This window comes from Onthophagus taurus, chromosome 6, assembly GCF_036711975.1.
Source record: "Onthophagus taurus isolate NC chromosome 6, IU_Otau_3.0, whole genome shotgun sequence".
NCBI lineage: Eukaryota > Metazoa > Arthropoda > Insecta > Coleoptera > Scarabaeidae > Onthophagus > Onthophagus taurus.
In genome coordinates this window covers 4,069,470-4,094,769 of record NC_091971.1, presented here as the reverse complement: position 1 = coordinate 4,094,769, position 25,300 = coordinate 4,069,470, and the positions used below count along the sequence as shown (strand labels likewise).

The 25,300-nt window shown below is 32.8% G+C and overlaps 2 protein-coding genes across 13 annotated transcripts in view; both read right to left on the bottom strand.

The window, feature by feature from the left end:
* LOC111415002 (piezo type mechanosensitive ion channel component) overlaps positions 1 to 22,581 on the bottom strand; it is a 36,366-nt gene extending 13,785 nt beyond the window's left edge. For 5 of the 8 annotated variants that reach the window (XM_071196970.1, XM_071196975.1, XM_071196973.1 and 2 more), the window contains exons 1-15: positions 22,467 to 22,581; positions 21,880 to 21,947; positions 14,368 to 14,814; positions 10,379 to 10,625; positions 10,173 to 10,329; positions 9,894 to 10,043; positions 9,259 to 9,400; positions 9,081 to 9,187; positions 8,430 to 9,023; positions 3,506 to 3,654; positions 3,197 to 3,456; positions 2,823 to 3,142; positions 2,472 to 2,762; positions 1,953 to 2,419; positions 1,716 to 1,901 (exon numbers count right to left, since the gene is read on the bottom strand). In XM_071196970.1, coding sequence (XP_071053071.1) covers positions 1,716 to 1,901; positions 1,953 to 2,419; positions 2,472 to 2,762; positions 2,823 to 3,142; positions 3,197 to 3,456; positions 3,506 to 3,654; positions 8,430 to 9,023; positions 9,081 to 9,187; positions 9,259 to 9,400; positions 9,894 to 10,043; positions 10,173 to 10,329; positions 10,379 to 10,625; positions 14,368 to 14,814; positions 21,880 to 21,940 — 3,578 coding nt within the window. In that variant the 5' untranslated portion in view covers positions 21,941 to 21,947; positions 22,467 to 22,581. Of the gene's footprint in view, positions 1 to 1,715; positions 1,902 to 1,952; positions 2,420 to 2,471; positions 2,763 to 2,822; positions 3,143 to 3,196; positions 3,457 to 3,505; positions 3,655 to 8,429; positions 9,024 to 9,080; positions 9,188 to 9,258; positions 9,401 to 9,612; positions 9,658 to 9,893; positions 10,044 to 10,172; positions 10,330 to 10,378; positions 10,626 to 14,367; positions 14,815 to 21,879; positions 21,948 to 22,180; positions 22,243 to 22,466 lie in introns of those variants that run through there. The other 3 variants (XM_071196974.1, XM_071196971.1, XM_071196977.1) reach the window with 3 other exon arrangements.
* A 1,085-nt stretch (positions 22,582 to 23,666) lies between these two features.
* Positions 23,667 to 25,300, bottom strand: part of LOC111414993 (cullin 3) — a 28,301-nt gene continuing 26,667 nt past the window's right edge. For all 5 annotated transcript variants that reach the window (XM_023046467.2, XM_023046468.2, XM_023046465.2 and 2 more), the window contains one exon: positions 23,667 to 25,254. In XM_023046467.2, coding sequence (XP_022902235.1) covers positions 24,549 to 25,254 — 706 coding nt within the window. In that variant the 3' untranslated portion in view covers positions 23,667 to 24,548. The remainder of the gene's footprint in view (positions 25,255 to 25,300) is intronic.

Genomic DNA, 25,300 nt, shown 5'->3' with positions numbered 1-25,300 from the left:
TAGTGTTAATAAAATCAAAGTAAAATCATAACATTTTCAACTCGAATTTTAGGTTACTGTAAATTTCTCTATTAGTTACATCCATTCGCCCGCTAGATGGCGCTAAGAAATTACTTAAACTAAAGTCCCTAGATTTACAAAGTACCGCGGTTTGACGCTATTTTGGCTCGAAAGTCAAGCAGGAAATTTAAAACTACAAATCAAAACATTACGCCAAATTTCCTTTCTTTTTTTCTCGTGAAGAGTCGAAATTCCTTCTTACTGCCATTTTTGCAACTCCAAAGGCAACAAAACGGCAATATTTTTGTAAATAAGTGGTGAGATGCGGTGACAAGTTGTCAAACTGCCATTTTGGCTCGAAAACAGGCTTCATGAACCGAGGTAGGGGACTTTAACTTAAACTAAAGTCCCTAGATTTACAAAGTACCGTGGTGGCCGCCATTTTGGCTCGAAAGTCACGCGGGAAATTTGAAACTATTTCGTTTTGTTGATAAAATTACGCCAAATTTCCTTTCTTTTTTTCTCGTGGTACTCTGAAGAGTCGAAAGCCCTTCTTACTGCTATTTTTGCAACTCCAAAGGCAACAGGACGGCATTATTTTTGTAAATAGGTGGTAACATGCACTGACAAGCTGTGAAATCGTCATTTTTGCTCGAATATTTCGAATACATACACAGGCTTCATGAACCGCGGTACTTTGATAATCTAGGGACTTTAACTTAAACTGTAATGGTTTATTTTCTGTTAATTATGTCACTTTTATATGCAAACGTTGTCTAAACTATTTTACTTGAATCCTATGCCTATATGTAACACATATTATTAAAATTGAGTGATTTTTAAACAAATTTCAACATCTCACAATTTCTCATGATTTTTTATGACATGGCTCACGATATTCTATGTGTGTAACTTGGCAACCCTGCTAACACTAGACCTAGAATTAGAAAGTTTCGAGTTTAGCTGTGCGTTTTCAGACGCAGACTAAACGCAGACTAAACCAAGAACTAGATCATTCGAGTTTAGCCGTCTTAAGAAACGTAAGGCTAAACCCAAATGTTTCTAGGTCTAATATTAGTTTTAGTGACAGTGCAAGTGTAAAACTAGAACTAACACTATACCTAGAACTAGAATCATTCGGGTTTAGCCGTCTTTAGAGTCGTGCGGCTAAACCCGAATGTTTCTAGTTCTAGGTCTAGTGTTAGTTCTAGTTTTAATTGTCATGCAGCGCTAGACCAAGAACTAGAATCATTCGGGTTTAGCCGTTTTAAGAGACGTACGCTAAATCCAAATGTTTCTAGGTCTAATGTTAGTTCTAGTGACAGTGCAAGTTTAAAACTAGAACTAACACTATACCTAAAACTAGAATCGTTTGGGTTTAGCCGTCTTTAGAGACGTGCGGCAAAACCCAAATGATTCTAGTTCTAGGTATAGTGTTACTTCTACATAGTAACAGTGCTAGTGTAAAAGTAGAACTAATAACACTAGAACTGGAAAGTTTCGAGATTAGTCGTGCGTCTTCAGTTAGTTCTAGTTTTAAATCTTGTTCAGCGCTAAATTGTTGTATATTTTTATTGACCTAACACTAGACCAAGAACTAAAAACATCTGGGTTGGGTTATGTTTCTAGTTCTAAGTCTAGTGTTAGTTCTAGTTTTAATTCTAGTATTAATTCTAGTTTTAGTTCAATATTATACTTAGATAATAACCACATACGATTTTAAAATTAATCTTAACGGTTTTAAATATAAATCGGTTCCATGCCATAAAAACAAAAACGATCCAAGTAAATATCCAATCGAAAAGATATTAATACGATTCGCACCAGCTAAAAATATTGCAGCTAAAGTAAGCCACATAAAACTTAATAGAACCCCTCTTTTAATAATATCCAAATAAGACCTAAAAACAAAAACAATCAAACAAAATCAAGTGCATCATTTAAATCATTACCTAACGAATGTAATATAATCTGGGACGGGATTAACAAAATCTTTGGTTTCAGCGAGATGAATGATGCTATCGTTTGAACCACCGGGGTAATCACGATTTTTAAATCGATCTTCTATTCGGAATACAACCCGTTGTCTCGACACCATTAAAAGTAGCACGAAATCGCAAACTAATCGCTCAACGCGAGGTGGTTTTGCAGTGTCTAATAAGAAAGCCCATTCTTGTAGGCGTCGCAAAAGGGGCATGTCGTCCCATGGAAATACTACGCATAAACTGGGAGGGATTCCAACGGACAAAAAGTACTGAATGGGGATTGTAATTGCTATGAAAAATAAATACAACGTCCACATTCCCGCTCTTAAAATGTCGCGGCGTATGAAACATAATAAAGATAACCAAATTGCGTAAAATAATCCGTACATATCCATTCGTATTCCAATTAAACATACAGTTGTTATTAACGATATCTAAAAAAAATTAATTTAATGATTAAAAATTAAAATTGTAACTTAAAATTACTTCATATCCAAATTTGTAATATCCGTGATTAACCAAGAATTTTAAAGCGTTGTAGACGCTTTTATCAGCGTCGAATCTTCTTATATTAGGAAACACAAAGAATGGTCTTACTTGTGGTTGTCCCGATTTAATTCTATGGCTATATTGCCGTATTAAAATGACTGAGTAAAGAGTTGCTACCGCGATGTAAGCTATGTTCCATTCCACAATTGATGCCATATTATTTGATTTAAAAAATCCTAACCATTCAGCGTTATTTCCAGTTACATTATTTGTAGTGTTTGAAGTAATCTAAAATTATCAATTAATAAATTAAAACAATACCTAAATTATTAATTAAATTTAACTTACCGTACAATTCGCATCAAACCATTCATGTCTAATATAATTAACTTGATAAATCATTTGTGATATTAATTTAACAGCTGTATAAATCGATATGACTTTGATAATAAGATGAGATAAACCTCGCCCGGTCATTATTCCTAACACAACCAATGGGGTTACCACGCAATATAAGGCACATTTGTCGTAAATACACATCAACGCCGCAATAATCAACACCAATCTATGCATTTGTATTTCAAGGTATATGTATATTAAATCAATTGCTTTTTTGACTTTCCTCCAAAAATTTTTGAAGGATCTTCTTATATTTTCCGAATGAATTGCTACAAAAAATGATATATTAATAACTAAATTTGTTTTTTTTAATATTTCCTTACTAGCAACATCGGTAAGATCTAATTTTTTATCGCTAGTATACGAATCATTTCTCTCCGACGTCGATCCTGGCATGGAACTAGTACCCAAAGAGGTTGTGCGAGCAACTTCTTGATGACTCCCTAAAATATCTGTGAGGCGCTTAAATTCTGGGTGAAAATAGTGAAGTTGAATGACGGTTACTATCACGAAACATGTGGGAGTTGCGAGACGAACGAATAACTGCGTTGTTTTATAAGTTTCCAATCCAATATCTAATTGTCTTAAAAAAAATTATTAGATTTTTTTATTTAAAAAAAAAAATTTCTTACTGTTCTTTAGGTACATGAAGATATTCAGTCCAATAAGTTTCAAAGTTATCAAATTGGTATGTATAAACAAGTATTAAAATAAGCATTGAATAGATTATAACTATTAATAAAAATATAAACATCATTTGTCTCCATAAATTAAATGATATCTACAAAAAAAAGAAACGATTTTTAATTTATTAATTAGTAATTATGACGAGAAAAGGTCGTTGATGTATTAGTTTTGACTTTATCAAGATTCCAATAATACGTAAAGTTTGTTCTTCTGTATGGATGTGAAACATGAAAAATCATCAACCAATGCATTATAAACGTGGTGATATCCAATTAAGACTTGTGGGAGAGAATAAAGCAATGAACCATTAGTAACCAAATCAAGGAAAAGATTGATATCAGCGTTTGACTGGAACCCGAAAGTTCAGGAAGAAGCTTTTATTCCTACCTTATGGTCCACCAGGAGTAACAGAAAATGAGTCCGAAAGTTCGCTTAGACAGTGAATTTCACTTAAGATGTAATATACAATAGTATATTATTATATGAGCATATAATGAGGGCTATTTATTATTCACGAAGGTTAAGCGAGTGGCATAATTAACCAGAGTAAATAATAGCTCATTATATGCGAGTAGAATACTATACTTTGTCCACGACTATTGAAATTGATTCCATAAATTTATTTTTTAAATAAATTTTTGAATAAAGGTTAAACGTCAATGTGACACAAATTCAATGTTACTAACTGTAACCAACTTCACAACAATTTGTCAAAATTAAATGTCAGTTTTATAAAACGTCGTTTTCTTTACGAAAATTAATTAATTTATGCTTAAATCATACGAAAAAAGGAATTTGTTTAGGTTTTTTTAATGTCAAACATTTAGAAACTCCTTAAAAAATTGAATTGTCGTTTTTTGAACTTTTAACGTTTCAAATAATTATTATTAGTCTGGTCAAGATGGCTACCCGTGGATAATGATTATTATTCACCGCTATTATTCACTCCGTGAAAAATGACTACCATTTTGGTTTAGAAAACTCATTCATAAGGTATATATTATAAGGTAGTCGTGGACAAAATATATTTCGATAGAAATCAGCGCGTACCTACAGTGGTACAATAAAGTCTACATACGCCCCAGAAAATCATAATATCTCAGCTGCTGAAATGTAATTCAATAAAATTTTTAAACGAAGGATATTAAAAGTGTATATTATTCAAATATTTTACATAAAAATGTATAACTTATTATTTATATTGAAAAACACAAAACATAATCATATTTGTAACTCAAAAAAGTCTTTATGCAGCTATAACACGACACTACTTTTTATTTGTAAACATCATAGTTGATGTAGTTTGCGTTTTATTTCATACCAATGTTGTTGCTATAGCAGTATATTAACATAAATTAGTGTAATTAGTAATACTCCTAACAATGGAAGCTAAACGGAAAGGAATACCTTATGCAGTGCGAAATATCATAATTCACAATCATAATAATGGTCGTTCATTAACTAACTTTTGCCAAATTACATGAGCAAAAGAATACTACTTTCTGGCGTACCGTTGTATTTTCGGACGAAAGCAAGTTCAATATTTTCGGCTATAATGGCATAGCAAAGGTATGGAGAAAGAAAAACGAAGAAATGAAAAAGAAAAACTTGAAAGCCACAGTAAAGCATGGCGGAGGAAATGTAATGGTATGGGGTTGTATGTCGAGGGCTGGTGTAGGAAGTTTAGTATTTGTTGAAACAATTATGGACCGCTATGTATATCTGAACATACTGCGAACTAATTTAAAGGAATCGTCAATAAATTAGGCTTGGGAACAGAGTGGATATTCCAACACGATAATGATCCCAAGCACACAGCACACATGGTGAAGGAATGGGTATTATATAATGTCCTTAAACAGCTACACTCTCCACCGCAGTCTCCCGACCTCAACCCCTTAGAGTACATATGGGAGCTTCTTGACCGGAAAATTCGGAAATTAGGTATTAAAAATAAAAACAACTTAAATGTTGCACTATTACGGGAATGGCAGAGTATTTCACCAGAAATTACAGCTAATTTAGTTGATTCTATGCCTCGACGATTAGCAGCAGTTCTTGCTGCCAAGGGAGGACCTACCAAATATTAATTAGTATGTAAATTTTGTGTGTAGTATGTAGACTTTTTTGAGTTATAAATATTATATTATATTTATGTAAAATATTATAATAATATACACTTCTAATATCCTTCGTTTAAAAATTTCATTGAATTACAGTTCAGGAGCCCACATAAAATGCAACATGTCAATATAATTTGAAATTACAGTAAAACCTCGATATAACGGATGAATACGGAGAACGCAGTGTCCGTTATAGGTCAATAAAGATATACAACAAGTTAGTGCTGAATAACAAATAAAACTAGACTAACACTAGAATTAGAAACATTTCGTTTAGCCATACCTCTCTTTAGGTAGCGCTAGTTAGCATAAAATATCACTATGTTGTATATTTTTATTGAACTAAAACTAGAACTAACATTAGACCTAGAACTAGAATCATTCGAGTTTAGCCGTCTTGAAAGACGTGTGGCTAAATCCGAATGGTTCTAGTTCTCGGTCTAGTGTTAGTTCTAGTTTTGCACTAGCACTATCACTAAAACTAATACAAGACCTAGAACTAGAATCATTCGGGTTTAGCCGTCTTGAGAGACGTGCGGCTAAATCCGAATGTTTCTAGTTCTTGGTCTAGTGTTAGTTCTAGTTTTACACTAGCATTGTTACTAGAACTAACTCTAGACCTGGAACTAGAAACATTCGGGTTTAGCCGTCTTGAGAGACGTGCGGCTAAACCCGAATGTTTCTAGTTCTCGATCTAATGTTAGTTCTAGTATTGCACTATCACTAGAACTAACACAAGACCTAGAACTAGAATCATTCGGGTTTAGCCGTCTTGAAAGAGGTGTGGCTAAATCCGAATGGTTCTAGTTCTCGGTCTAGTGTTAGTTCTAGTTTTGCACTAGCACTATCACTAAAACTAATACAAGACCTAGAACTAGAATCATTCGGGTTTAGCCGTCTTGAGAGACGTGCGGCTAAATCCGAATGTTTCTAGTTCTTGGTCTAGTGTTAGTTCTAGTTTTACACTAGCATTGTTACTAGAACTAACTCTAGACCTGGAACTAGAAACATTCGGGTTTAGCCGTCTTGAGAGACGTGCGGCTAAACCCGAATGTTTCTAGTTCTCGATCTAATGTTAGTTCTAGTATTGCACTATCACTAGAACTAACACAAGACCTAGAACTAGAATCATTCGGGTTTAGCCGTCTTGAGAGACGTGCGGCTAAATCCGAATGTTTCTAGTTCTTGGTCTAGTGTTAGTTCTAGTTTTACACTAGCATTGTTACTAGAACTAACTCTAGACCTGGAACTAGAAACATTCGGGTTTAGCCGTCTTGAGAGACGTGCGGCTAAACCCGAATGTTTCTAGTTCTCGATCTAATGTTAGTTCTAGTATTGCACTATCACTAGAACTAACACAAGACCTAGAACTAGAATCATTCGGGTTTAGCCGTCTTGAAAGACGTGTGGCTAAATCCGAATGGTTCTAGTTCTCGGTCTAGTGTTAGTTCTAGTTTTGCACTAGCACTATCACTAAAACTAATACAAGACCTAGAACTAGAATCATTCGGGTTTAGCCGTCTTGAAAGACATGTGGCTAAATCCGAATGGTTCTAGTTCTCGGTCTAGTGTTAGTTCTAGTTTTGCACTAGCACTATCACTAAAACTAATACAAGACCTAGAACTAGAATCATTCGGGTTTAGCCGTCTTGAGAGACGTGCGGCTAAATCCGAATGTTTCTAGTTCTTGGTCTAGTGTTAGTTCTAGTTTTACACTAGCATTGTTACTAGAACTAACTCTAGACCTGGAACTAGAAACATTCGGGTTTAGCCGTCTTGAGAGACGTGCGGCTAAACCCGAATGTTTCTAGTTCTCGATCTAATGTTAGTTCTTGTATTGCACTATCACTAGAACTAACACAAGACCTAGAACTAGAATCATTCAGGTTTAGCCGCCTTGAGAGACGTGAGGCTAAATCCAAATGTTTCTAGTTCTCGGTCTAGTGCTAGTTCTAGTTTTGCACTAGCACTATCACTAGAACTAACACAAGACCTAGAACTCGAATCATTCGGATTTGGCCGTCTTGAGAGACGTGCGGCTAAATCCGAATGTTTCTAGTTCTTGGTCTAGTGTTAGTTCTAGTTTTACACTAGCATTGTTACTAGAACTAACTCTAGACCTGGAACTAGAAACATTCGGGTTTAGCCGTCTTGAGAGACGTGCGGCTAAACCCGAATGTTTCTAGTTCTCGATCTAATGTTAGTTCTTGTATTGCACTATCACTAGAACTAACACAAGACCTAGAACTAGAATCATTCGGGTTTAGCCGTCTTGAGAGACGTGCGGCTAAATCCAAATGTTTCTAGTTCTCGGTCTAGTGCTAGTTCTAGTTTTGCACTAGCACTATCACTAGAACTAACACAAGACCTAGAACTCGAATCATTCGGATTTGGCCGTCTGGAGAGACGTGCGGCTAAATCCGAATATTTCTAGTGCTAGGTTTAGTGCTAGTTCTAGTTTTAATTGTTATTCAGCTTTAGATTGTGGTATATTTTTATTGAACGAAAAGTAGAACTAACACAAGACCTAGAACTCGAATCATTCGGGAGCCCTCTTGAGAAACGTGCGGCTCACCTTTTTTCAAGCAAAACTACCCAATACCTGTACTATAAGCTATGTTGCATTTTATGTGGAACAGTGCTAGTACATAGTAGTTTCGTAACTATAGTTACAGCATTAGAAAGTTATATGAAATTCCCGGTATATGACTATTAACAAATAAAATAAATAATAATTAATACATACCTGGAAAGTTAAAATAAAGATTAAAAACAATGCCATATACAAAATTCTAAAAACAGTCATTCGTTCTCCTGTTATTGCCACGACAAATAACGTAATGGCAACCACCCAAATCCAAAGTCTCACTGAAGCGTGCCTCAAATAACTGCCGATTAACGAGATAACTTTCGATTTTTTCTGTTCGCTCGGACTCGATTGAACACCAGCCGCGGCTTGAACACTGACTTGTAAAGGAGCTGCCATATCGGCTAAAGATCGTTTTTGCCGCTCCTCTTTTAATTCGATCGTGTATTGTTTCAAGGTAAACCAAAACATCACCGTGAAGCAGCATTTCACCCATAAATGCAAACATGGAAGTTCTACGTATTTGACGAAGCCAATTTGAGCCAAATTGATGTGAGCCAGTTTCGATGGCAGTTCGGCATCGGTGAGATCCATTGAGAATATGTAACCGGATATTAAAAGGAAAATTGCGTAGAAAACTAAGAATGGGCTAGATCGTAACATTGCTCTTCGTTGTTTTGGCATTATCCATAATATATTGGCCCAAATTAATAAAACGAAGGTTAACCAACTGTGATAAGTAATACTCCATGTCTATAATAAAAATTAATTATTAAAATGAATTGAATATTAAGATGATATAATTAATACCATCATTATAATATTTGTGACAATATATGATAATTGAACTAAAGATTGCAATAATTGACCCATTACGAAAACGCAGTTTTCAAAACAACCAATTTTTTCTTCTTCATCTAAAAAAAAATGATAAATAATAAAAGGATATATATTTGAAATAGTATAATTTAGATTGCGTGATACCGACCTAAATTTTCGTTGCTTTCTGTTTGAAAATCTCGGGTTTGATCACCGGTTACTGTAACACTTCCGGTGGAATCCTGTAAAATGGAAGCCCCCTTCTTTTTATCAGAACCGTATCTCCTAGATGGACTAATCCCTCGCATCAGCTGAGAAAATTTTACACTCGTTACTCATCGAGTCGCGAAAAACACCACGGCAAAACATATATAACAAAAAATAATGAAGAAACAAAAAAGTTGTGTATAGAATAGAAGCGTAGAAATGACAAAATTGATTTGCTGTGCACGCAAAACTTAGGGGATGAATAGGATTTTTTTTTATTTGTTAAACACATAAATAATAATAAAATGGTACGTACTGGCGTCTGCTCAGATAAAAGTGAGGGACTGTTCCAATGATTAACCTATAAAAAGAGCAAGAAGCGTAGCAAGCGATTTGGCTAAATTAAACAAAAACATTTTTTTGTTAGTAATGTCATAAATAAAATTATTACACATTTGAAATATAATAAATAAAAGATTTTGATCCAACCATTTATGTTAATAAATATGACATGCTAAAAATATTTAGGGTGCATTTGCAAATAAAAAAAAGTGGTTGAAACAGCCACAACATCGATTCGTTTGTTACGTAGCTTACTCGAACTTTTCGGGTGGCATTGTGCCAACGATTTCTAGTCGTGGTGGATCTTAAAAGGCGCCTATCCGACAGTCGTTGGGAAATTTGACGTCGGAGAGGGCCGTTGAAGCTGCCCTCGAGGCGCGAAAAAGCGCCCGGCTTAATTTGCGGCTAAAAAATCATTTCACTCAAACAATTAAAGTTACGAACAATTATTATTATTATTATTGAGTAATAGGTGAAATAATTAATTTTGTTAATTATTTTGTTTAAATATACATTACCGCCAATTAAACCAACCTGAGGCTTTATTAATTCTTTGGTTGTTAACGCAGACACATAGAAAAGCGCGATCAACATAAATGGATTTATTATGGCATCCCAATTGTTTTGGGCGAAGATGAATCTTCTTGGATCTGATTTATCGATTGTATAAAATATTGTCAATGCAAAATATCTAAAAATGTAAAATTGTATTTATTTAATGGTTTTTATTTTATAATTACCTTCTGTATGGGCTGTCGACACCCAAAAAATCTTGGAAATAATCGATTTGGAACATTAATAAGGCGAATATGTGAACGAATACCACAACCATCAACAATTGCATTAAGACCGCGAAGCCTCTCCCTAAATTTTTCGAACAACTTCGCCATGTAGCGGTGCAAATAAATACCACGAAATAGAGACCGCCTTGAACTGATGGTTTTAAACAAGCGCAAATGCAGAGTAAAATAAGTGTAGTGAATTTTCCTAAAATAAAAAAATAATTATAAATCATTAATGATAAAGTATTAGCAATATATTTTTTTAATTGCGTTACTGTTATAAACAAATAACTTTTTTTAAAGTTTTTAAGCTAATAAATTCTTATTTTTAAACTTGTATAACATCTTTTTATTGATAAATTCAATCACTACCTTTAGGAAATTGGAAACCTTTTTCATCATTTCTGAATTGTAAGTGACATTGGAAATTGTTAATTATAAGTAGATATGCAATCTTATATTAATCCAATTGTGTTTGAATGTAAACAAAGATAATGATAAATAAATTGATAACCAGTTATTATTAATATAATAATAGCAGTGATATATTTTTGTTACGTATACAAATATTTGCAATATCAGCAATATTTGCTTTAGAAGCAATAAGATATGACCTAAACGTCCGTCTGAATAATATACACTGTAAAAATAGCAAAGAAAATATCGTGTATTCGTAAAATATTCGTTGTTTTTTTTTATGTACAGGGTGTCCCAATTTCGATGTCCACATAGGCTATCTCCGAAACTAAAAGAGATAGAAAAAAAGTAGCTTACATGTCATGATCTCGTTTTTCGAGAAAATGCTAATGCCGAAAACTGCGAACAGCTATCGTCTTTTGTTTTCGCCCTATCGGCAAAAACTGAAAATTTTGCGAAAACGACATTCGCGAATATCTCACTTATTATCAAAGATGGAGTATTATAAATAAAACATTATATGGGCAACTTTTTACGAAGAATTCAGTGGCGTAGGTAGAATTTTTTTCCCATCTTTTATTTTCGAGATTTTAGACGTAACTTTATTTTTTTAAATGGAAACCATAGTTGGCAATGGCTTAAAATAATTTGTTATTTTCTTCTGATAACAAATATATATAGTTTGTTTGTATATTTCTTATAGTTATTAAATAATTAACAAAAATTCATTTTGTTCCATCTAAATCTAATGTATGTATTTAAAAGCTAATATTGCTATGGTGATAACCATACATACTATGATGGAACATAAAAAAAAATTCGATAACAATTCTGGCATTATGTGCTGGTACGATGCAAGGTTTATATATAAAAGGTTGTCTAGGTTCGTACGCAACCATACTGCGCATTACGTCACATGTGGAAAATAATACCGCCAAGCAATTCAAATTAAACAAATGCATGGAACACCATATGGCCATGAGGTTGCGTGCGCAATCCGTGATCGCTTACGTCACGAAACACTCCTGCTCTTGCCCCTCGCCCACAAACTAAAATCAAAGTATTGCAGCATAGGAACTTAGACAACCTTTAATATATAAACCTTGGGTACGATGCACCAGCATGTTAAGTGTCAAAGTATAACAAAACTGAATAAAACTTTACAATGAATTTTGAAAATTATGAAAAATGTAACATGATGGAATGCTATATATTGTCAGATAAAAATGCGACGTTAGCCGCGGAATTTTATTTCACAAGATATCCAGAAAGAAGACGTGCGGTTTTCTTCTTTCTGGTCTTTGCTCGTTGTAAGAGCCTTTAGCCGGTTAGCAGAAAATTTAATAGATATTTGGTCCTTCCCCAAACCACATACAAGAACATACCAAAATGACCTGCAAGAGAAATTGCAACAAGACGTCTGACCCAAAAGCCGCTGCTCCCGAATATGATAGAGAAATAAGTATAAACCATACAAAGCGGGGCTAACTCATTATTTACGTGCCGGAGATGTCAATCGAAGATTAGAATTTTGTAGATGATATTTAGAAAAATTAAATAATCTGCTGTTTGTTCAAAATGTTATCTGGACCGATGAAGTCTCTGAGTGTTCAAAGAAGATTGGGGTTCAATGTATGGTGTGTCCTTTTAGATAATAGAATTTTGGCATATAGTATCTACCATAAAAACTTAAACTCAGGGAAATACCTCAATATATTAAGGCAGCACATTGAGCCTTTGGTCGACAATTTGCCACTAAATATGTCTCAAATGATATATTTTCAGTATGACGGAGCACCAGCACATAATGCCAGAGTTGTTAGTGAATTTTTAAATACTACTACAAATTCAAAGACAGTAGAATCTAATAGGACTGCTACAACCATTGTTGTGACAACCTACCCGCAAACTACGTCACACCATTTTCCACGCCCAGCTGTTGTTATGGTCTATGCGTTTGCTGTGTGTTTTTAGAGGTTATATCCTAGACGTATTCATATTAGTTTTGAAATTTTATGTTTTTAGACGTATTAATGTCTATCATATAACCTCTAAAAACACAGACAGTTACCAGGCGTGATAAATAGTGTGACGTAGATTGCGGGCAACCAACCCGTAGTCGACTACAAAAATATAATGGTTGTAGCAGTCCTGTTAGATTCTACTGTCCTTGCTACAAACTTTGGCAATAATTGGAAACAATGCTTTCCCTCATGGTATGGTTATCACTATAACAACATTAAGTTCTAAATACATAACAATAGTTTTAGAAAGAACAAAAAAAATTGATACATTATATTCAATCATAGTATGTATGGTTATCACCATAGCAACATTAGCTTTTAAATACATACATTAGATTTAGATGAAACAAAATGAATTTTTGTTAATTATTCAATAACTATAAGAAATATACTCCACAAACTATATATATTTGTTATCAGAAGAAAATAACAAATTATTTTAAGTCATAGCCAACTATGGTTTCCATTTAAAAAAATAAAGTTACGTCTAAAATCTCGAAAATAAAAGATGGGAAAAAAATTCTACCTACGCCACTGAATTCTTCGTAAAAAGTTGCCCATATAATGTTTTATTTATAATACTCCATCTTTGATAATAAGTGAGATATTCGCGATTGTCGTTTTTGCAAAATTTTCAGTTTTTGCCGATAGAGCGAAAACAAAAGACGATAGCTGATCGCAGTTTTCGGCATTAGCATTTTCTCGAAAAACGAGATCATGACATGTAAGCTACTTTTTTTCTATCTCTTTTAGTTTCGGAGATGGCCTATGCGGACATCGAAATTGGGACACCCTGTACAATATAAAAAAAAGTATGATTAATAATTTGATGTATTTAAACATGATTTTTGATATAATCATCCTAAATCTGATAGTTTATACCAGCTTTACGGTTAATGACAACGCTGAAAATATCAAGTAACTTAAAACTGTAAAATGAACTTATATAGATATAAGTTTATTTTAAGGAATGTCATACTAAGTAAGTATAGCAAAGTATGTAGAAATAACTTTAAGTTATAATGAAACAGTAACACTGATAGTAATGAAGCATTAGTCATGGTGAAAAAACGCCACAAATTAAAAAAAAATACGATAAAAATAGTACATTATTTATTGCAGTAGTGAATTTATGATCCCCCATGATTTATTTCCTCAATAAAAATAGTGACTTATATTAAAATATTAAGATAGTACAGATCTGGCCTATTTAAACTTAAAAGCACTCAATGACTAATCGTAACCCATCTTAATATTTTGTGTAACAATTCCGTTATGATACCCATTTCGCTATAATATGGTGATTTTTTTATTACTACTTCATAATATAGTACTACGAACTGATAATAAATTTGGTTCATAAATAACAGATGAGTTTTATCACGCAATATTCCCCACATACATAGAATAAGTCCACACCTTCCCCAACTCCCCGTAAATTAGCATGAAACATCAAGTATAAGCAAAAATAATTTTAATTTCTATATTTTAATAAAATTAACTTACCAATTCCAACCAGAAACCGCATCCTATCCATTTTCGCTTTGGATTGTGTTTGCTCTTCGCCCGTTTCAGTCTCAATATTACGTTTAGTAAGTTTCATCGTCAAAACGAAAATGGTTATTGATGATATTAGCATGAGTAGTTCCGGCGAAATCCACGTGATAATCGTGACAAAATCGGCCTTGTCCAATCTGACCAATCCGCAATACCTTAATATAGTTTCTAAAAGTTCGTTATCGGTGATTACGTTTCCATACGATCCGACCGCAATTAAATAAACGTGGAACGATACGAGAAGAACGGATGTAATCAAGGAGATGGCCATTAAGATTTTTAAGTAAACTCCGGTGCATGAACGCATCGTTTGATACGTCGGCACCGCTATGAATGGTGAACAGAGCATTGCGATGAGGTAAATTGCCGAAAGGGCTGATGGACGAAATACTACACCTAAAAAATAAATAAAAGAAAATATAATTAGAATTTTTTAATTGTCCCATTTCAATTTTATTACAAACAATATGGAAACAATAAAAGTACGTTTTATGGGGCATTTAAAATCGAAAATAGTTTAAGAATTCCAATAAAACCGATAATAATAATAACAATGATTGGAGATTATTGTTTACACCAGCTTTACAATGATATAATTACATATACAGCGCTATTGCCAAGCTTACTTGCGAGCGATGCGTTGGATATGTAATTATATAATTGTAAAGTCGTTATAAACTATCGATTCCAGCACCTCGCCCGCAAGGGATCACAGCGAAGTGAGGATAAACGATTCCTTATTTAAGTGTAGTACGTTTAGTTAGTTCATTTTCTAAGACATAAAATGAACGAACATTCGGGTTTTGTTAATGAAAATATTATTGTTTTGGCCTCCTGAACGTACATTTACAATTTGGCCCATTACTTATGAATCACCCTGTATATCAAAAATAAATTTTAGGTTGGAGTCAATATGTCAAACTTTTATTACGAGCCCTAACAACTATATATTGGGACAAAATAAAATGTGTATATAATTAACAATAATTAAACAGTTTAATTTCTTTTAATAATTTTTTCAGATTAATATCATTTGATTATATAATTAACAACAATTTTCTCTAATGAACAACACAAAAAACAAAATACATACCCTATTGCTTCTAATTAAACTAGAAAAATGCAAAAAAATGCTTGTAACATTGTTGCTGTTGAGTAAATCTGTATTTATCAATTAAAATAGTGCGTGGTATCTGTACAGAGTCAAATATCCGTGAATTAGTGATTAAAAATTATTGCCACAATAAAAGAATACGTGAAAAAGTAGACGAACTTAATATTCCTAAAAGCATAGCGTTGAAAATAATTAAAAGTAATTATGGAGAAATTGGGCAAATATTAGAAAAAAAGGGTAAATGTTCAGGTCGTCCAAAGTTAGTTTCTGATAGAAATATAAGAATACTTGTAAAAATCTGCAAAAAAGGAGGAAGAAATATTTTAAGACAAGTTACCGCTGAATGGAATAATAAAACTGGATTAAATATATCAAGGGAATTCTGCCGCAAATGGATTCTTAAAAGTGGATTAAAGTTTTACGAGGTTTACTTACAAGCAATAATTAAAAAATGTCGCTTTTAGAAAATTGTTGTTTTATAAGCAAAAGAAAAACCACTGTTAACAGAAAAACAACAGAAAGCCAGGCAAAATCTAAACTGTCTTGGTCAGCAGAAGACTTTTCCAGGATAATATTCAGCGATGAAACGAAATTTGCAATAAACATGAGGCGTTTCATAAAGATTGTTCAAAACGTTGTGTAAAATTTCCGAAGGGAGTAATCATTTGGGGCTGTGTGACAGCTTCGGGATAAGGATGCTTTGAATTTATTGATGTTCACGGTGTGAACGCCATAAAATATCAGCAAATACTACAAAACAGCATACTACCAAGTATCGTGCAGTTAAATGTTGGCGAAAATTACATATTTCAGCAGGATGGAGCGGCTTGTCATACGGCCAAAACTACAAAAAAGTGGTTGGCGATCAAAATATTAATGTTCTGTATTGGTCTACCAACAGTCCAGATCTGAATGTAATTGAAACAGTGTGGCACAAAATGAAATAAACTTTGAGGAACAACCCACAACGGACATTGCCAGAACTTAAAGCCAAAATAAAGCAAATTTGGGATGGATTTACTCCTGAACAGTGTAGAACCTTAGTGAATTGAATGCTCAACCAAATTCGAGCGGTTATAAAATCTAAGGGCGATGTTACTCCATATTAGAAATACAAATCGTGCAATGTCCCAATATTTAGTTGTCAGGCAAAATTTATATTTTCCTAGTTTAATTAGAAGTAGTAGGATACGTATTTTGTTTTTGTGTTGTTCATTAGATAAAATTGTTGTTAATTGTCTAATTAAATGATATTAATTTGAAAAATGTATTAAAACAAAATAATCTGTTTAATTGTTGTTAATTACATATAAATTCTATTATGTCCCAATATACAGGGTGTCCCGCAACGATTGTACAATACTGCATCAGCGTATTCTCTGATCGAAAACAGACAAGAAAAGTCTAATAAACATAGGTCCGAAAATGGACCAATTTCCAGATATTCAAAGTTTTAGTTTCATAATTGTAAACATCATTAATTCTAACCATTTAGATGCAGTAATTATATGATTACCATGGTTACGATGGTTAAGATAAAGTTTAATAAATAATAAGATAATATTAAGTTAATTAATACAGTTCATTAATAATTTAACAAAACAAGTAACAAAGATTGTCGAAGAAAATCGTTCAACCAGCATAAAAACAACGAATATTTAACAAACTGGAAAAGATTCATGTCATAATAAATGTTCAATATGCGCACCATTTACTTCTAAACACAAACGGATACGTTTTCTAAATGAACTTCTAATGCGTTCAAAGATACCAGGAATTTGTTTTACTGTGTCAAATACGTTGCTAATTTTATTGTACAAATCCTGCACATTTTGAACGTCTTCAGAATAAACAATTTGTTTTAAATGTCCCCAAAACCAAAAATCTAACGGATTTAAATCTGGTGAACGAGGTGGCCACGGGACAGGACCTCCTCGGCCAATCCACTTATTGCCAAATCTGTTATTTAAGTATGCTCGAGTAGCGCGTGCATAATGTGCTGGTGCTTCATCGTGCATAAAGTAGCAATCTTCTAGAATTTGTTGAGGTAATTCATCAAATGCCTCTGTAAGGTCATTTTGTAAAAAATGTATGTAGACATCGGCTGTCAATCTCTTTGGAAGAAAAAATGGACCAATAACTGACCACCTATAACTCCAGCCTATACATTAACACTGAATCGCCACTGATGATGAGTTTCTAGTATTGCATGGGGATTTTCATCGCTCCAAACGTGCGCATTATGAATATTAAAAATTCCGCTTTGAGTAAATGTTGCTTCATCCGTAAATACAATGTTTATGGGAAAGTCGACGTTTACTACCTCTTCCTGTATGGCCCACCTACAAAAAATCTCTCTTTTTCGCCATCATTTTCTGTTAGAGCTTGAACGGTGTTGTAATGATAAGGATAAAGCAACTGCTCCCTTAAAATGCGGTGAACGGTTGTTTTGTTAATGTTTTCTTGTGCAGAAATTCTTCTAATGCTGGTTGAGGCATTTTCATCGACTCTTCTCAAAACTGCTTCTTCTAATTCCACCGGCCTTGTGTAATGTCTCTCCGTGGAATGGCTGTGGGTTACGTTTCCCGTTTCTTTTAATCTGAGAAATAGTCTGCTAAAGGTGTGACTATTAGGCAATCGTCTGTTCGGGAACCTTTGCGCGTAATGACGAGCTGCTAACGACGCATTTCCATCAGCTAGTCCGTAACAATACACCATATCCGCCATCTCTTCCTTGGAGTAATTAATAGGAGCCATACTTAATAGTTTTATTAAATTAAATAGTAAAATAATAATTTCGTGAAGTATTATTATTTTTTTTTGATTAGACAACTTATCGTAATCATAGTAACGACTTAATTATTATAAAAACAAATTTAAATTCATGATGTTAACAATATCAACTTATGAAACTAAATCTTTGCATATCTCGAAAATGGTCCATTTTCGGACCTATGTTTATTAGGCTTTTTTTGTTTATTTTTGATCATAGAACACGCTGATGCAGTTTTGTACAATCGTTGCGGGACATCCTGTATAGTTGTTAGGGCTCGTAGTAAATAATAAACCGACGTGATATTAGCTCAAAGTAAACTCCAATAAAATGGCGATTCACAAGGCCCGATTTTGTCTAGACGGACTCACTGTCATTTCTGATTATTCTGTGGTATAGTGTTAGTTTTAGTTTGACACTTGCACTGTCACTAGAAATAACATTAGATTTAGAAATATTCGGGTTTAATTTTGCGTCTCATAAGACTTCTAAAGACGAATGAGTCTAGTTCTTGGTCTAGCGCTCCATAACATTTAAAACTAGAACTAACACAAGACCTAGAACTAGAAAGTTTTGGGCCGAATTTAAGAAAAAAAATTTCTAAGCAAAAAATACTTAGTTTGTTCAAGACGTTGAAAGAAAAAAGTATATGTGCGATTTGAAAAAATGAAAATGACGTCAGAAGGGCCTTTAGGCAACCCTGAAAAAAAACTGCTCATTTTCACCAAAAAAAATTTACTTGAAATTTACTGATTCGAGTTTTGGTTTTCGAGATGTCATTTTAAATGAAACACCCTGTATATTTTTAGTTTTCTTTTCAGCTAGATCTTTAATAAAAAAACATTTTTGAAATTGATACATAAAATTTAGTAATAAAAAAATGTAATAAATCAATTTGATACACGATGAAGTCCATTAAAACATTTTCCGGAAGGCCGGAAATTTGTGGAACGCACCCACGAACATATTCAGTTACGCAAAACGGTTTGTGCGTTGTCTTTGCAAGATTTTCTAGTTATAAAAGGTAGGTTGGCGTGTCGCGTGCCCAACCCACACCTTCTTTTTTGTTTAATTACTGGGGTTATCGAGGCAGTGATACGTTTCGAGTTGCCACCCCCGCAAACCTTAACGTGGAAACCACCCTGACCGAGATTACCTTTGACTTTTTTTTCTCTCTCCCCTAACTATAACACTTTCATAAGGGATTTCGTCTGACATTTCCGCCAAAATTTCACGCGCTTTGAATCTAGGACACGATGATGTATGTCAATGTTTACGTTATCCTCATCCCCTTCGAAAAACATTCCACGTGGAACTAAAATACATAAATCTAGATGTTTTTTTAGTTCACTGTAAAAATCGTTTTAAATTAAATTATATTAATTTAAATAAATGTGTTAAAATAGGGCGATAAAAATTTGATCGAAAATAATGGGTCGACCTCATTTCCGTTTTTAATCAATGGCAGGGACTGTCCCATTCATGGATACGGGCGAAGGTAAGCGCTGCCAATAACCTTTTATCGAATAGGCATGACATCGGTCGCTTCCACGTGGAAAATGGGAAAGCCAACAAAGCTTTTGTACTACAAGAAAACACTTTCAATTTTTATGACTCATCTTTATTACATAAAACAAAAATTATTTTCTAACTCGATCAATTTTAATTTGATTGATTTAGTTATAAAGTCATCCTCATTTTTTATGATCTTAACAATTACATCAGACATCTTTTTAAATCGTTCTTGATTCATTTATAATTTACAAAACAAATTAAAGAGGTCAGTGTGATTGATACTTGAGTTATGAACTTTAAAAAGATCAAAGCTAATCGTGTTAATGTAATGTTTTGACTATATATACTTTGTTGAGATAAATTATTGCTTATATAAAAGTTGTAATAAGAAAATTAGAACTATTTTTTTATACAAATATTTCGCATAGTCTAAAAATAGTGGTCCAAAATGATATCCTTTGAAACTTGGCATGAATTGGGAACAATCGTTAAAAATACTAGGAAGTTTACTAACACTGCAACAACTTTAAATTCATCAACTACAGTTTTATTTTTCAAAATTAATTATTTATTTGAAGTTAATAAGCAACCTCGGCGATATCAGACGATATGGTTCATTTAATGTCTTAGAATTGTTCTAAACGTACTACACTTAAATGAGGAATCGTTTAACTTCACATCGCCGAGGTCGCTTGCGGGCGAGGCGCTAGAAGTGATAGTTTGTTCCAGTTTTATGGAACTACCTCAGCGAAGTGAGCTAAACGATCCCTCATTTCATTGTAGTACATTTGGTTCAAATTCCAAGATATCAAATGAATGATATTTATTACATCTGTAATTATATCACAGTAAAGCTTTTATACCAGCTTTTACATATAACACAAGCTACATTTGAGTTGAGCTTTTAACCTATGATTTCACTGTTTTCTAAGTAAATTAATAATCTGGGAACTATGACATCATTTTATTGTTTATTTAATAACAAAGACTTGTAATTATTTAAATTGATTCGTAATTTGGATTTGATCCAAACTTAAAACGTTTTTTAAAGCATATTTTTGATGTGGCTTTTTAAATGGGAAATTTTTTTCTTATTGACCTTGAACGACATCCTTTTTATATGGATGATAAAATATGTAAATTAATCCAAGCATAGTTATACCGCGTTGTTGCATTAAAATTATAAAAAATACATTTGTTATTGCTTTTGATTACTTATATATTCGAAATAATGTTGTTGAATTTATTTTTAACCGTGAATCATCGCCAACATGATAAGCCTTGGTAATATTTATTATCAAAGATTGGATCATAATTGCAATATACATTAAATAACTTTTATTATATTTTGTTTACTTATTTATTATTATACCACAAATTTATTTATTTTTTTAATCTTATTCCTTTACTCGAGGCAAACGGAAATGTTAAGGAATGCTTATTTTTAGAATTCATTGATTTTCTACGAAAATTTTTGCCACACTGGAGAACAATTTGCCGCAATTACAGGAGCATAATTATTCTATTTCTGTTTTTACATTTCTAGATATCCTATTTTAAAGTTTTTTTCTTAATTATAAAGTCAAATTTCAATGTTCACTCTTTTTCGTTATGTTAATGACTTCTTAAAGTGACATCATCCACCAAAAAACTGCCATTGTATTGAAGATTTTCAACAAAAACTTCATTTAGACCAAATATTTTAGTGATTCAATAAAGTCGGTGGTTTTGTGTGATTTTAAAAGTCAAAATAGTTACAAAATCATATCCAATGTGTTATTTAGAAACAATATTCAATAATGAAACTTAAGGTACAATTAACCAGTTGTCACCTGCGATTTGCAATCTGTTGTCTGTCTCGGAATTGTACCTTAACCGCGATTTTAGTGCAACTTCAATGAAGTTATTACAAAATGTATCAACGCTCCAGACTTAAAACAAAATCTTATGAAAGACTTCTCTTTTCTAAAGATTGCATTATCTAAATAGTCTTATTAAATGGTAACTTTGGAAGTTAATAAACTTCACTTAATGAAAATAACTTAAAATGTATACTTACATGGTAAAATAATCAGTGGTAAAAGAATCCTAAAAAGACACGTGCAAAGAACATTAGCCATTATTAATCTGAAAAAGATAAACAAACCCCGATTAATTAATTAACATTAGTACAACACCAAAAGTACAAAATAACATCAATTTGCATAATACAGATGAATGGTACGGAAAGAATTAAACACGCAAAAACTTGCAAGATAAAAACCGACAAAGAGATTCGCGTTTTGATATCAAAATACAAATTCAAATCGCGTGTGTTTTCCGGCTGAGAGAAGTTTTAATAAAACTAATGGATTACTTACTGTTGTTAAAAATTCGCGAGATTTCGCTAAAATAAACTATAAAATATGTATGTGAAGTTAAAATTATTAAAAATTGACAAGACTTGTCACTGTCTTTGTTGACATTGACATATTTTTGGATATCATCGCAATCTTAATTTTTTTTATTATTAACACCAACGCAAGTTTTAAATTTGTAAATAAATGTACGAAAAAAGTAAACGAAGGAAATAAAACGTTTTTCTTTCTTTAGTATTTAAAATTAGATTATTACTTATAATATAATTACGAATATAGTGAATCTTACTTTTTACTAATTTTTTATGTAGACTGTACACGTATGTTATGATCGACACGTTTTTCACGTATAACACAACATTTTTTTCAACATTAGAGAACCGCACCTTCCACGGACAACTCTCGGCATGAACTAAATTGTAAACCAGACAAACCAGTGAAGGAGAATTTAATAGATATTGTTTCGAACTTGGTTTGAAACTCCGCTTTTAATTGCGGATTAATTCAACAGATGGCGTATTCATCGAATTATAAATAAAAAAATTAATAATAATTTAATTTAATAATAATTTAATTTAATAATAATTTAATTTAATTATAAAAAAAATCGTTTCAAATTATAATCGTGAATAAATTGTATTAAATTGAAATAATGACCAAAAGCCCCTGTTGTGATGTCAAACATGGGTAGGCAACCAATATTTCATACTTTGAATTAGCAATTATTTAATTTATTTTATTTGTGTTTTGTAATGTTGTTAGTTTGAGACTTAATAAGGTTCATAATATAAAAGAAAAAGGCTAAACCTAAATATTTCTAGTTCTAGGATTAGTTTTAGTTTATTAAAAATATATAACAATCTAGCGCTGAATAATAATTAAAACTAGAACTAACACTAGACCTAGAACTAGAAAGTTTCGGGTTTCGCCGTGCCTCTGAAGACTGCTGAAGACGCACGGAACAGCCAGAATATTCAGTACAGAGAATTTGGTTCTGCAGCATTCGGCAAGCGCAAACCAATCATGACACTCAAGCATTTCCTTTGCATTCGAAAAGCCCAGCATAGAATGGCGTAGGACAATATTTATCAGACTTGTAGTATTCACCACATTCACTATGATGAATGTGGAAGTCACAATTGCCAGTTTAGCAGAAGTCTGGTTGTTGAAAAAAACATACTGAGTGCGTAATTTTTAGCAACAATAATTCGTGGTCAACGTAATCGAAAGCTTAGTCAGATTAAAGAAAGATATCTCTGCCAGCCGATTGTGTTCAAAGCCATTTCGTATGCATTGAGTGATATTGCTGAAGTGGTGTACATAGATATACATAAATATAGAAGGGAGACTTGGAAATAGTTGTGAGCTTGATATTTTATCACGATTGTTATAGATTAAATTGTAAGGAATTATTTGTATATAGACGATTGTTAATAATATAATAAATGAATTAAAAATGCTATAGGAATAAAATAAAAAAAAAGTCACATAATATTTCTTGCATTTACTTGAAAACAAAAGTAAAGAAGAAAAAAGATATAATCGAAAATTATTAGAACAATTTATTTTAAAATATTAAAAACACATTCTTCTCCGATAATATAGAGTCTATGCAAAAACGTTTTCTTTTTGTCACAGATGACGGTCACAAATATCATTCAAAATAAACGGGCATAATTAATTAATTTGTAATAATCCATCTTTTTTCTTGTATTCTTTTTTGTTCAGCTTAACGCTTCAACAGTCCATTCGAGCGGAAAATAAAACCAAAAATATTAATAACACTTGTAGCGCGCTGCACAAGTCTTCTTCTATTAATTTCCATTCGTAAATAAGTAGAAGAAACCCGGAATTTTGGGCGTCGAGTATTCATTAATTTACGTATTAACAAAAAAGTAAATTCTTGATTTAGGCAGAATCGCATTATATTTTTTTTTTAAATTTTTCTTTTAAATAATTAATACAATATATAATATATATGTATACAACACTATTCAAATTTAAATTTAAATCTTTTTTATTTTAATTAATTCTTTTGGTTCTAAAAACTTGGAATTAACGGCATCTGTATTTTGGAATAATTTATTTAAAATGATACTAGAAGTTGGTACAATCAATCCTATCTCTTATCCTTTTAACCGGGTTACGCACTCGTAATAAAAACACCGTCCGAAATGAGATTCCGCAAAACTTTCCATCATAAAACATCTTCTTTCAGCAGATCTCTTCGTGGGCTGATCTCGTTTTTCCATTTATTTAATCAATAATTTTTTTTACTTTTATTATAATAATTAATTTTTTATTTCGTTCAAAGAGTTTAAACGTTACAAAGAGAGATCACTCGAGAACGTCTAGAACTGTCCGGTCTCGTTTACGCGACGTAGGTGTACACTTTTCGGTCTTCAGGAGTCCGAGCGAGATACTCCCTTTCGATCAAACCCTCAATCCTTTTCTTTATAATAACCGGCGACGGCAAAAACCTACTCTTCAATTGTTCAGTAACTTCCGTAACGAGTAAATTATGCGCCATCCTTTTCCTACTTTTCATTATTCTCACTATGGCGGCTTCTATTTCGTGTTTACGATCCTCATCGACTTTATTTCTCGTTTCTCTTCGTTCGGGTTCGCTCTCGCCTTTCGCGGCAACCGTTTGTATTTTTACGCGGTGTAATTTCGACGTAAACGAATCGTTTACGAAGAATTCGTGAGACGGCTCGATATCCTTCGTTTTTGGATTTTTAATGAGTATTCGTTGCGTTGGTTTACCCATCGCGAGCGATTGCAAAGCCCTGATTAAATCTCTTTCGGGTATATCCGTTTCATTTTGAATCTCTTCGTAAGAAAGCTTCTCGTGATTATTAAACAGCATTAAAACAACCATTTGATACGTTGAAACTTGGATTATATGTTTTCGAGGACCCGAACGATTTGAAACGACGCTCGTTGTCGAAGATGAGCACGCACCTTCTTTATCGCTTTCTTCTTTTTTCGGACCGTAAAAGACTGCGTTTAAATCTGCGTTACCCAATTGCGGTTGTAAAGTTAATTGGCGACCGCTATGTTTAGCTAAATAAAATCTAAAAATTTAAATTTAAATAAATTTGAGAAACTCCTTGGTTTATT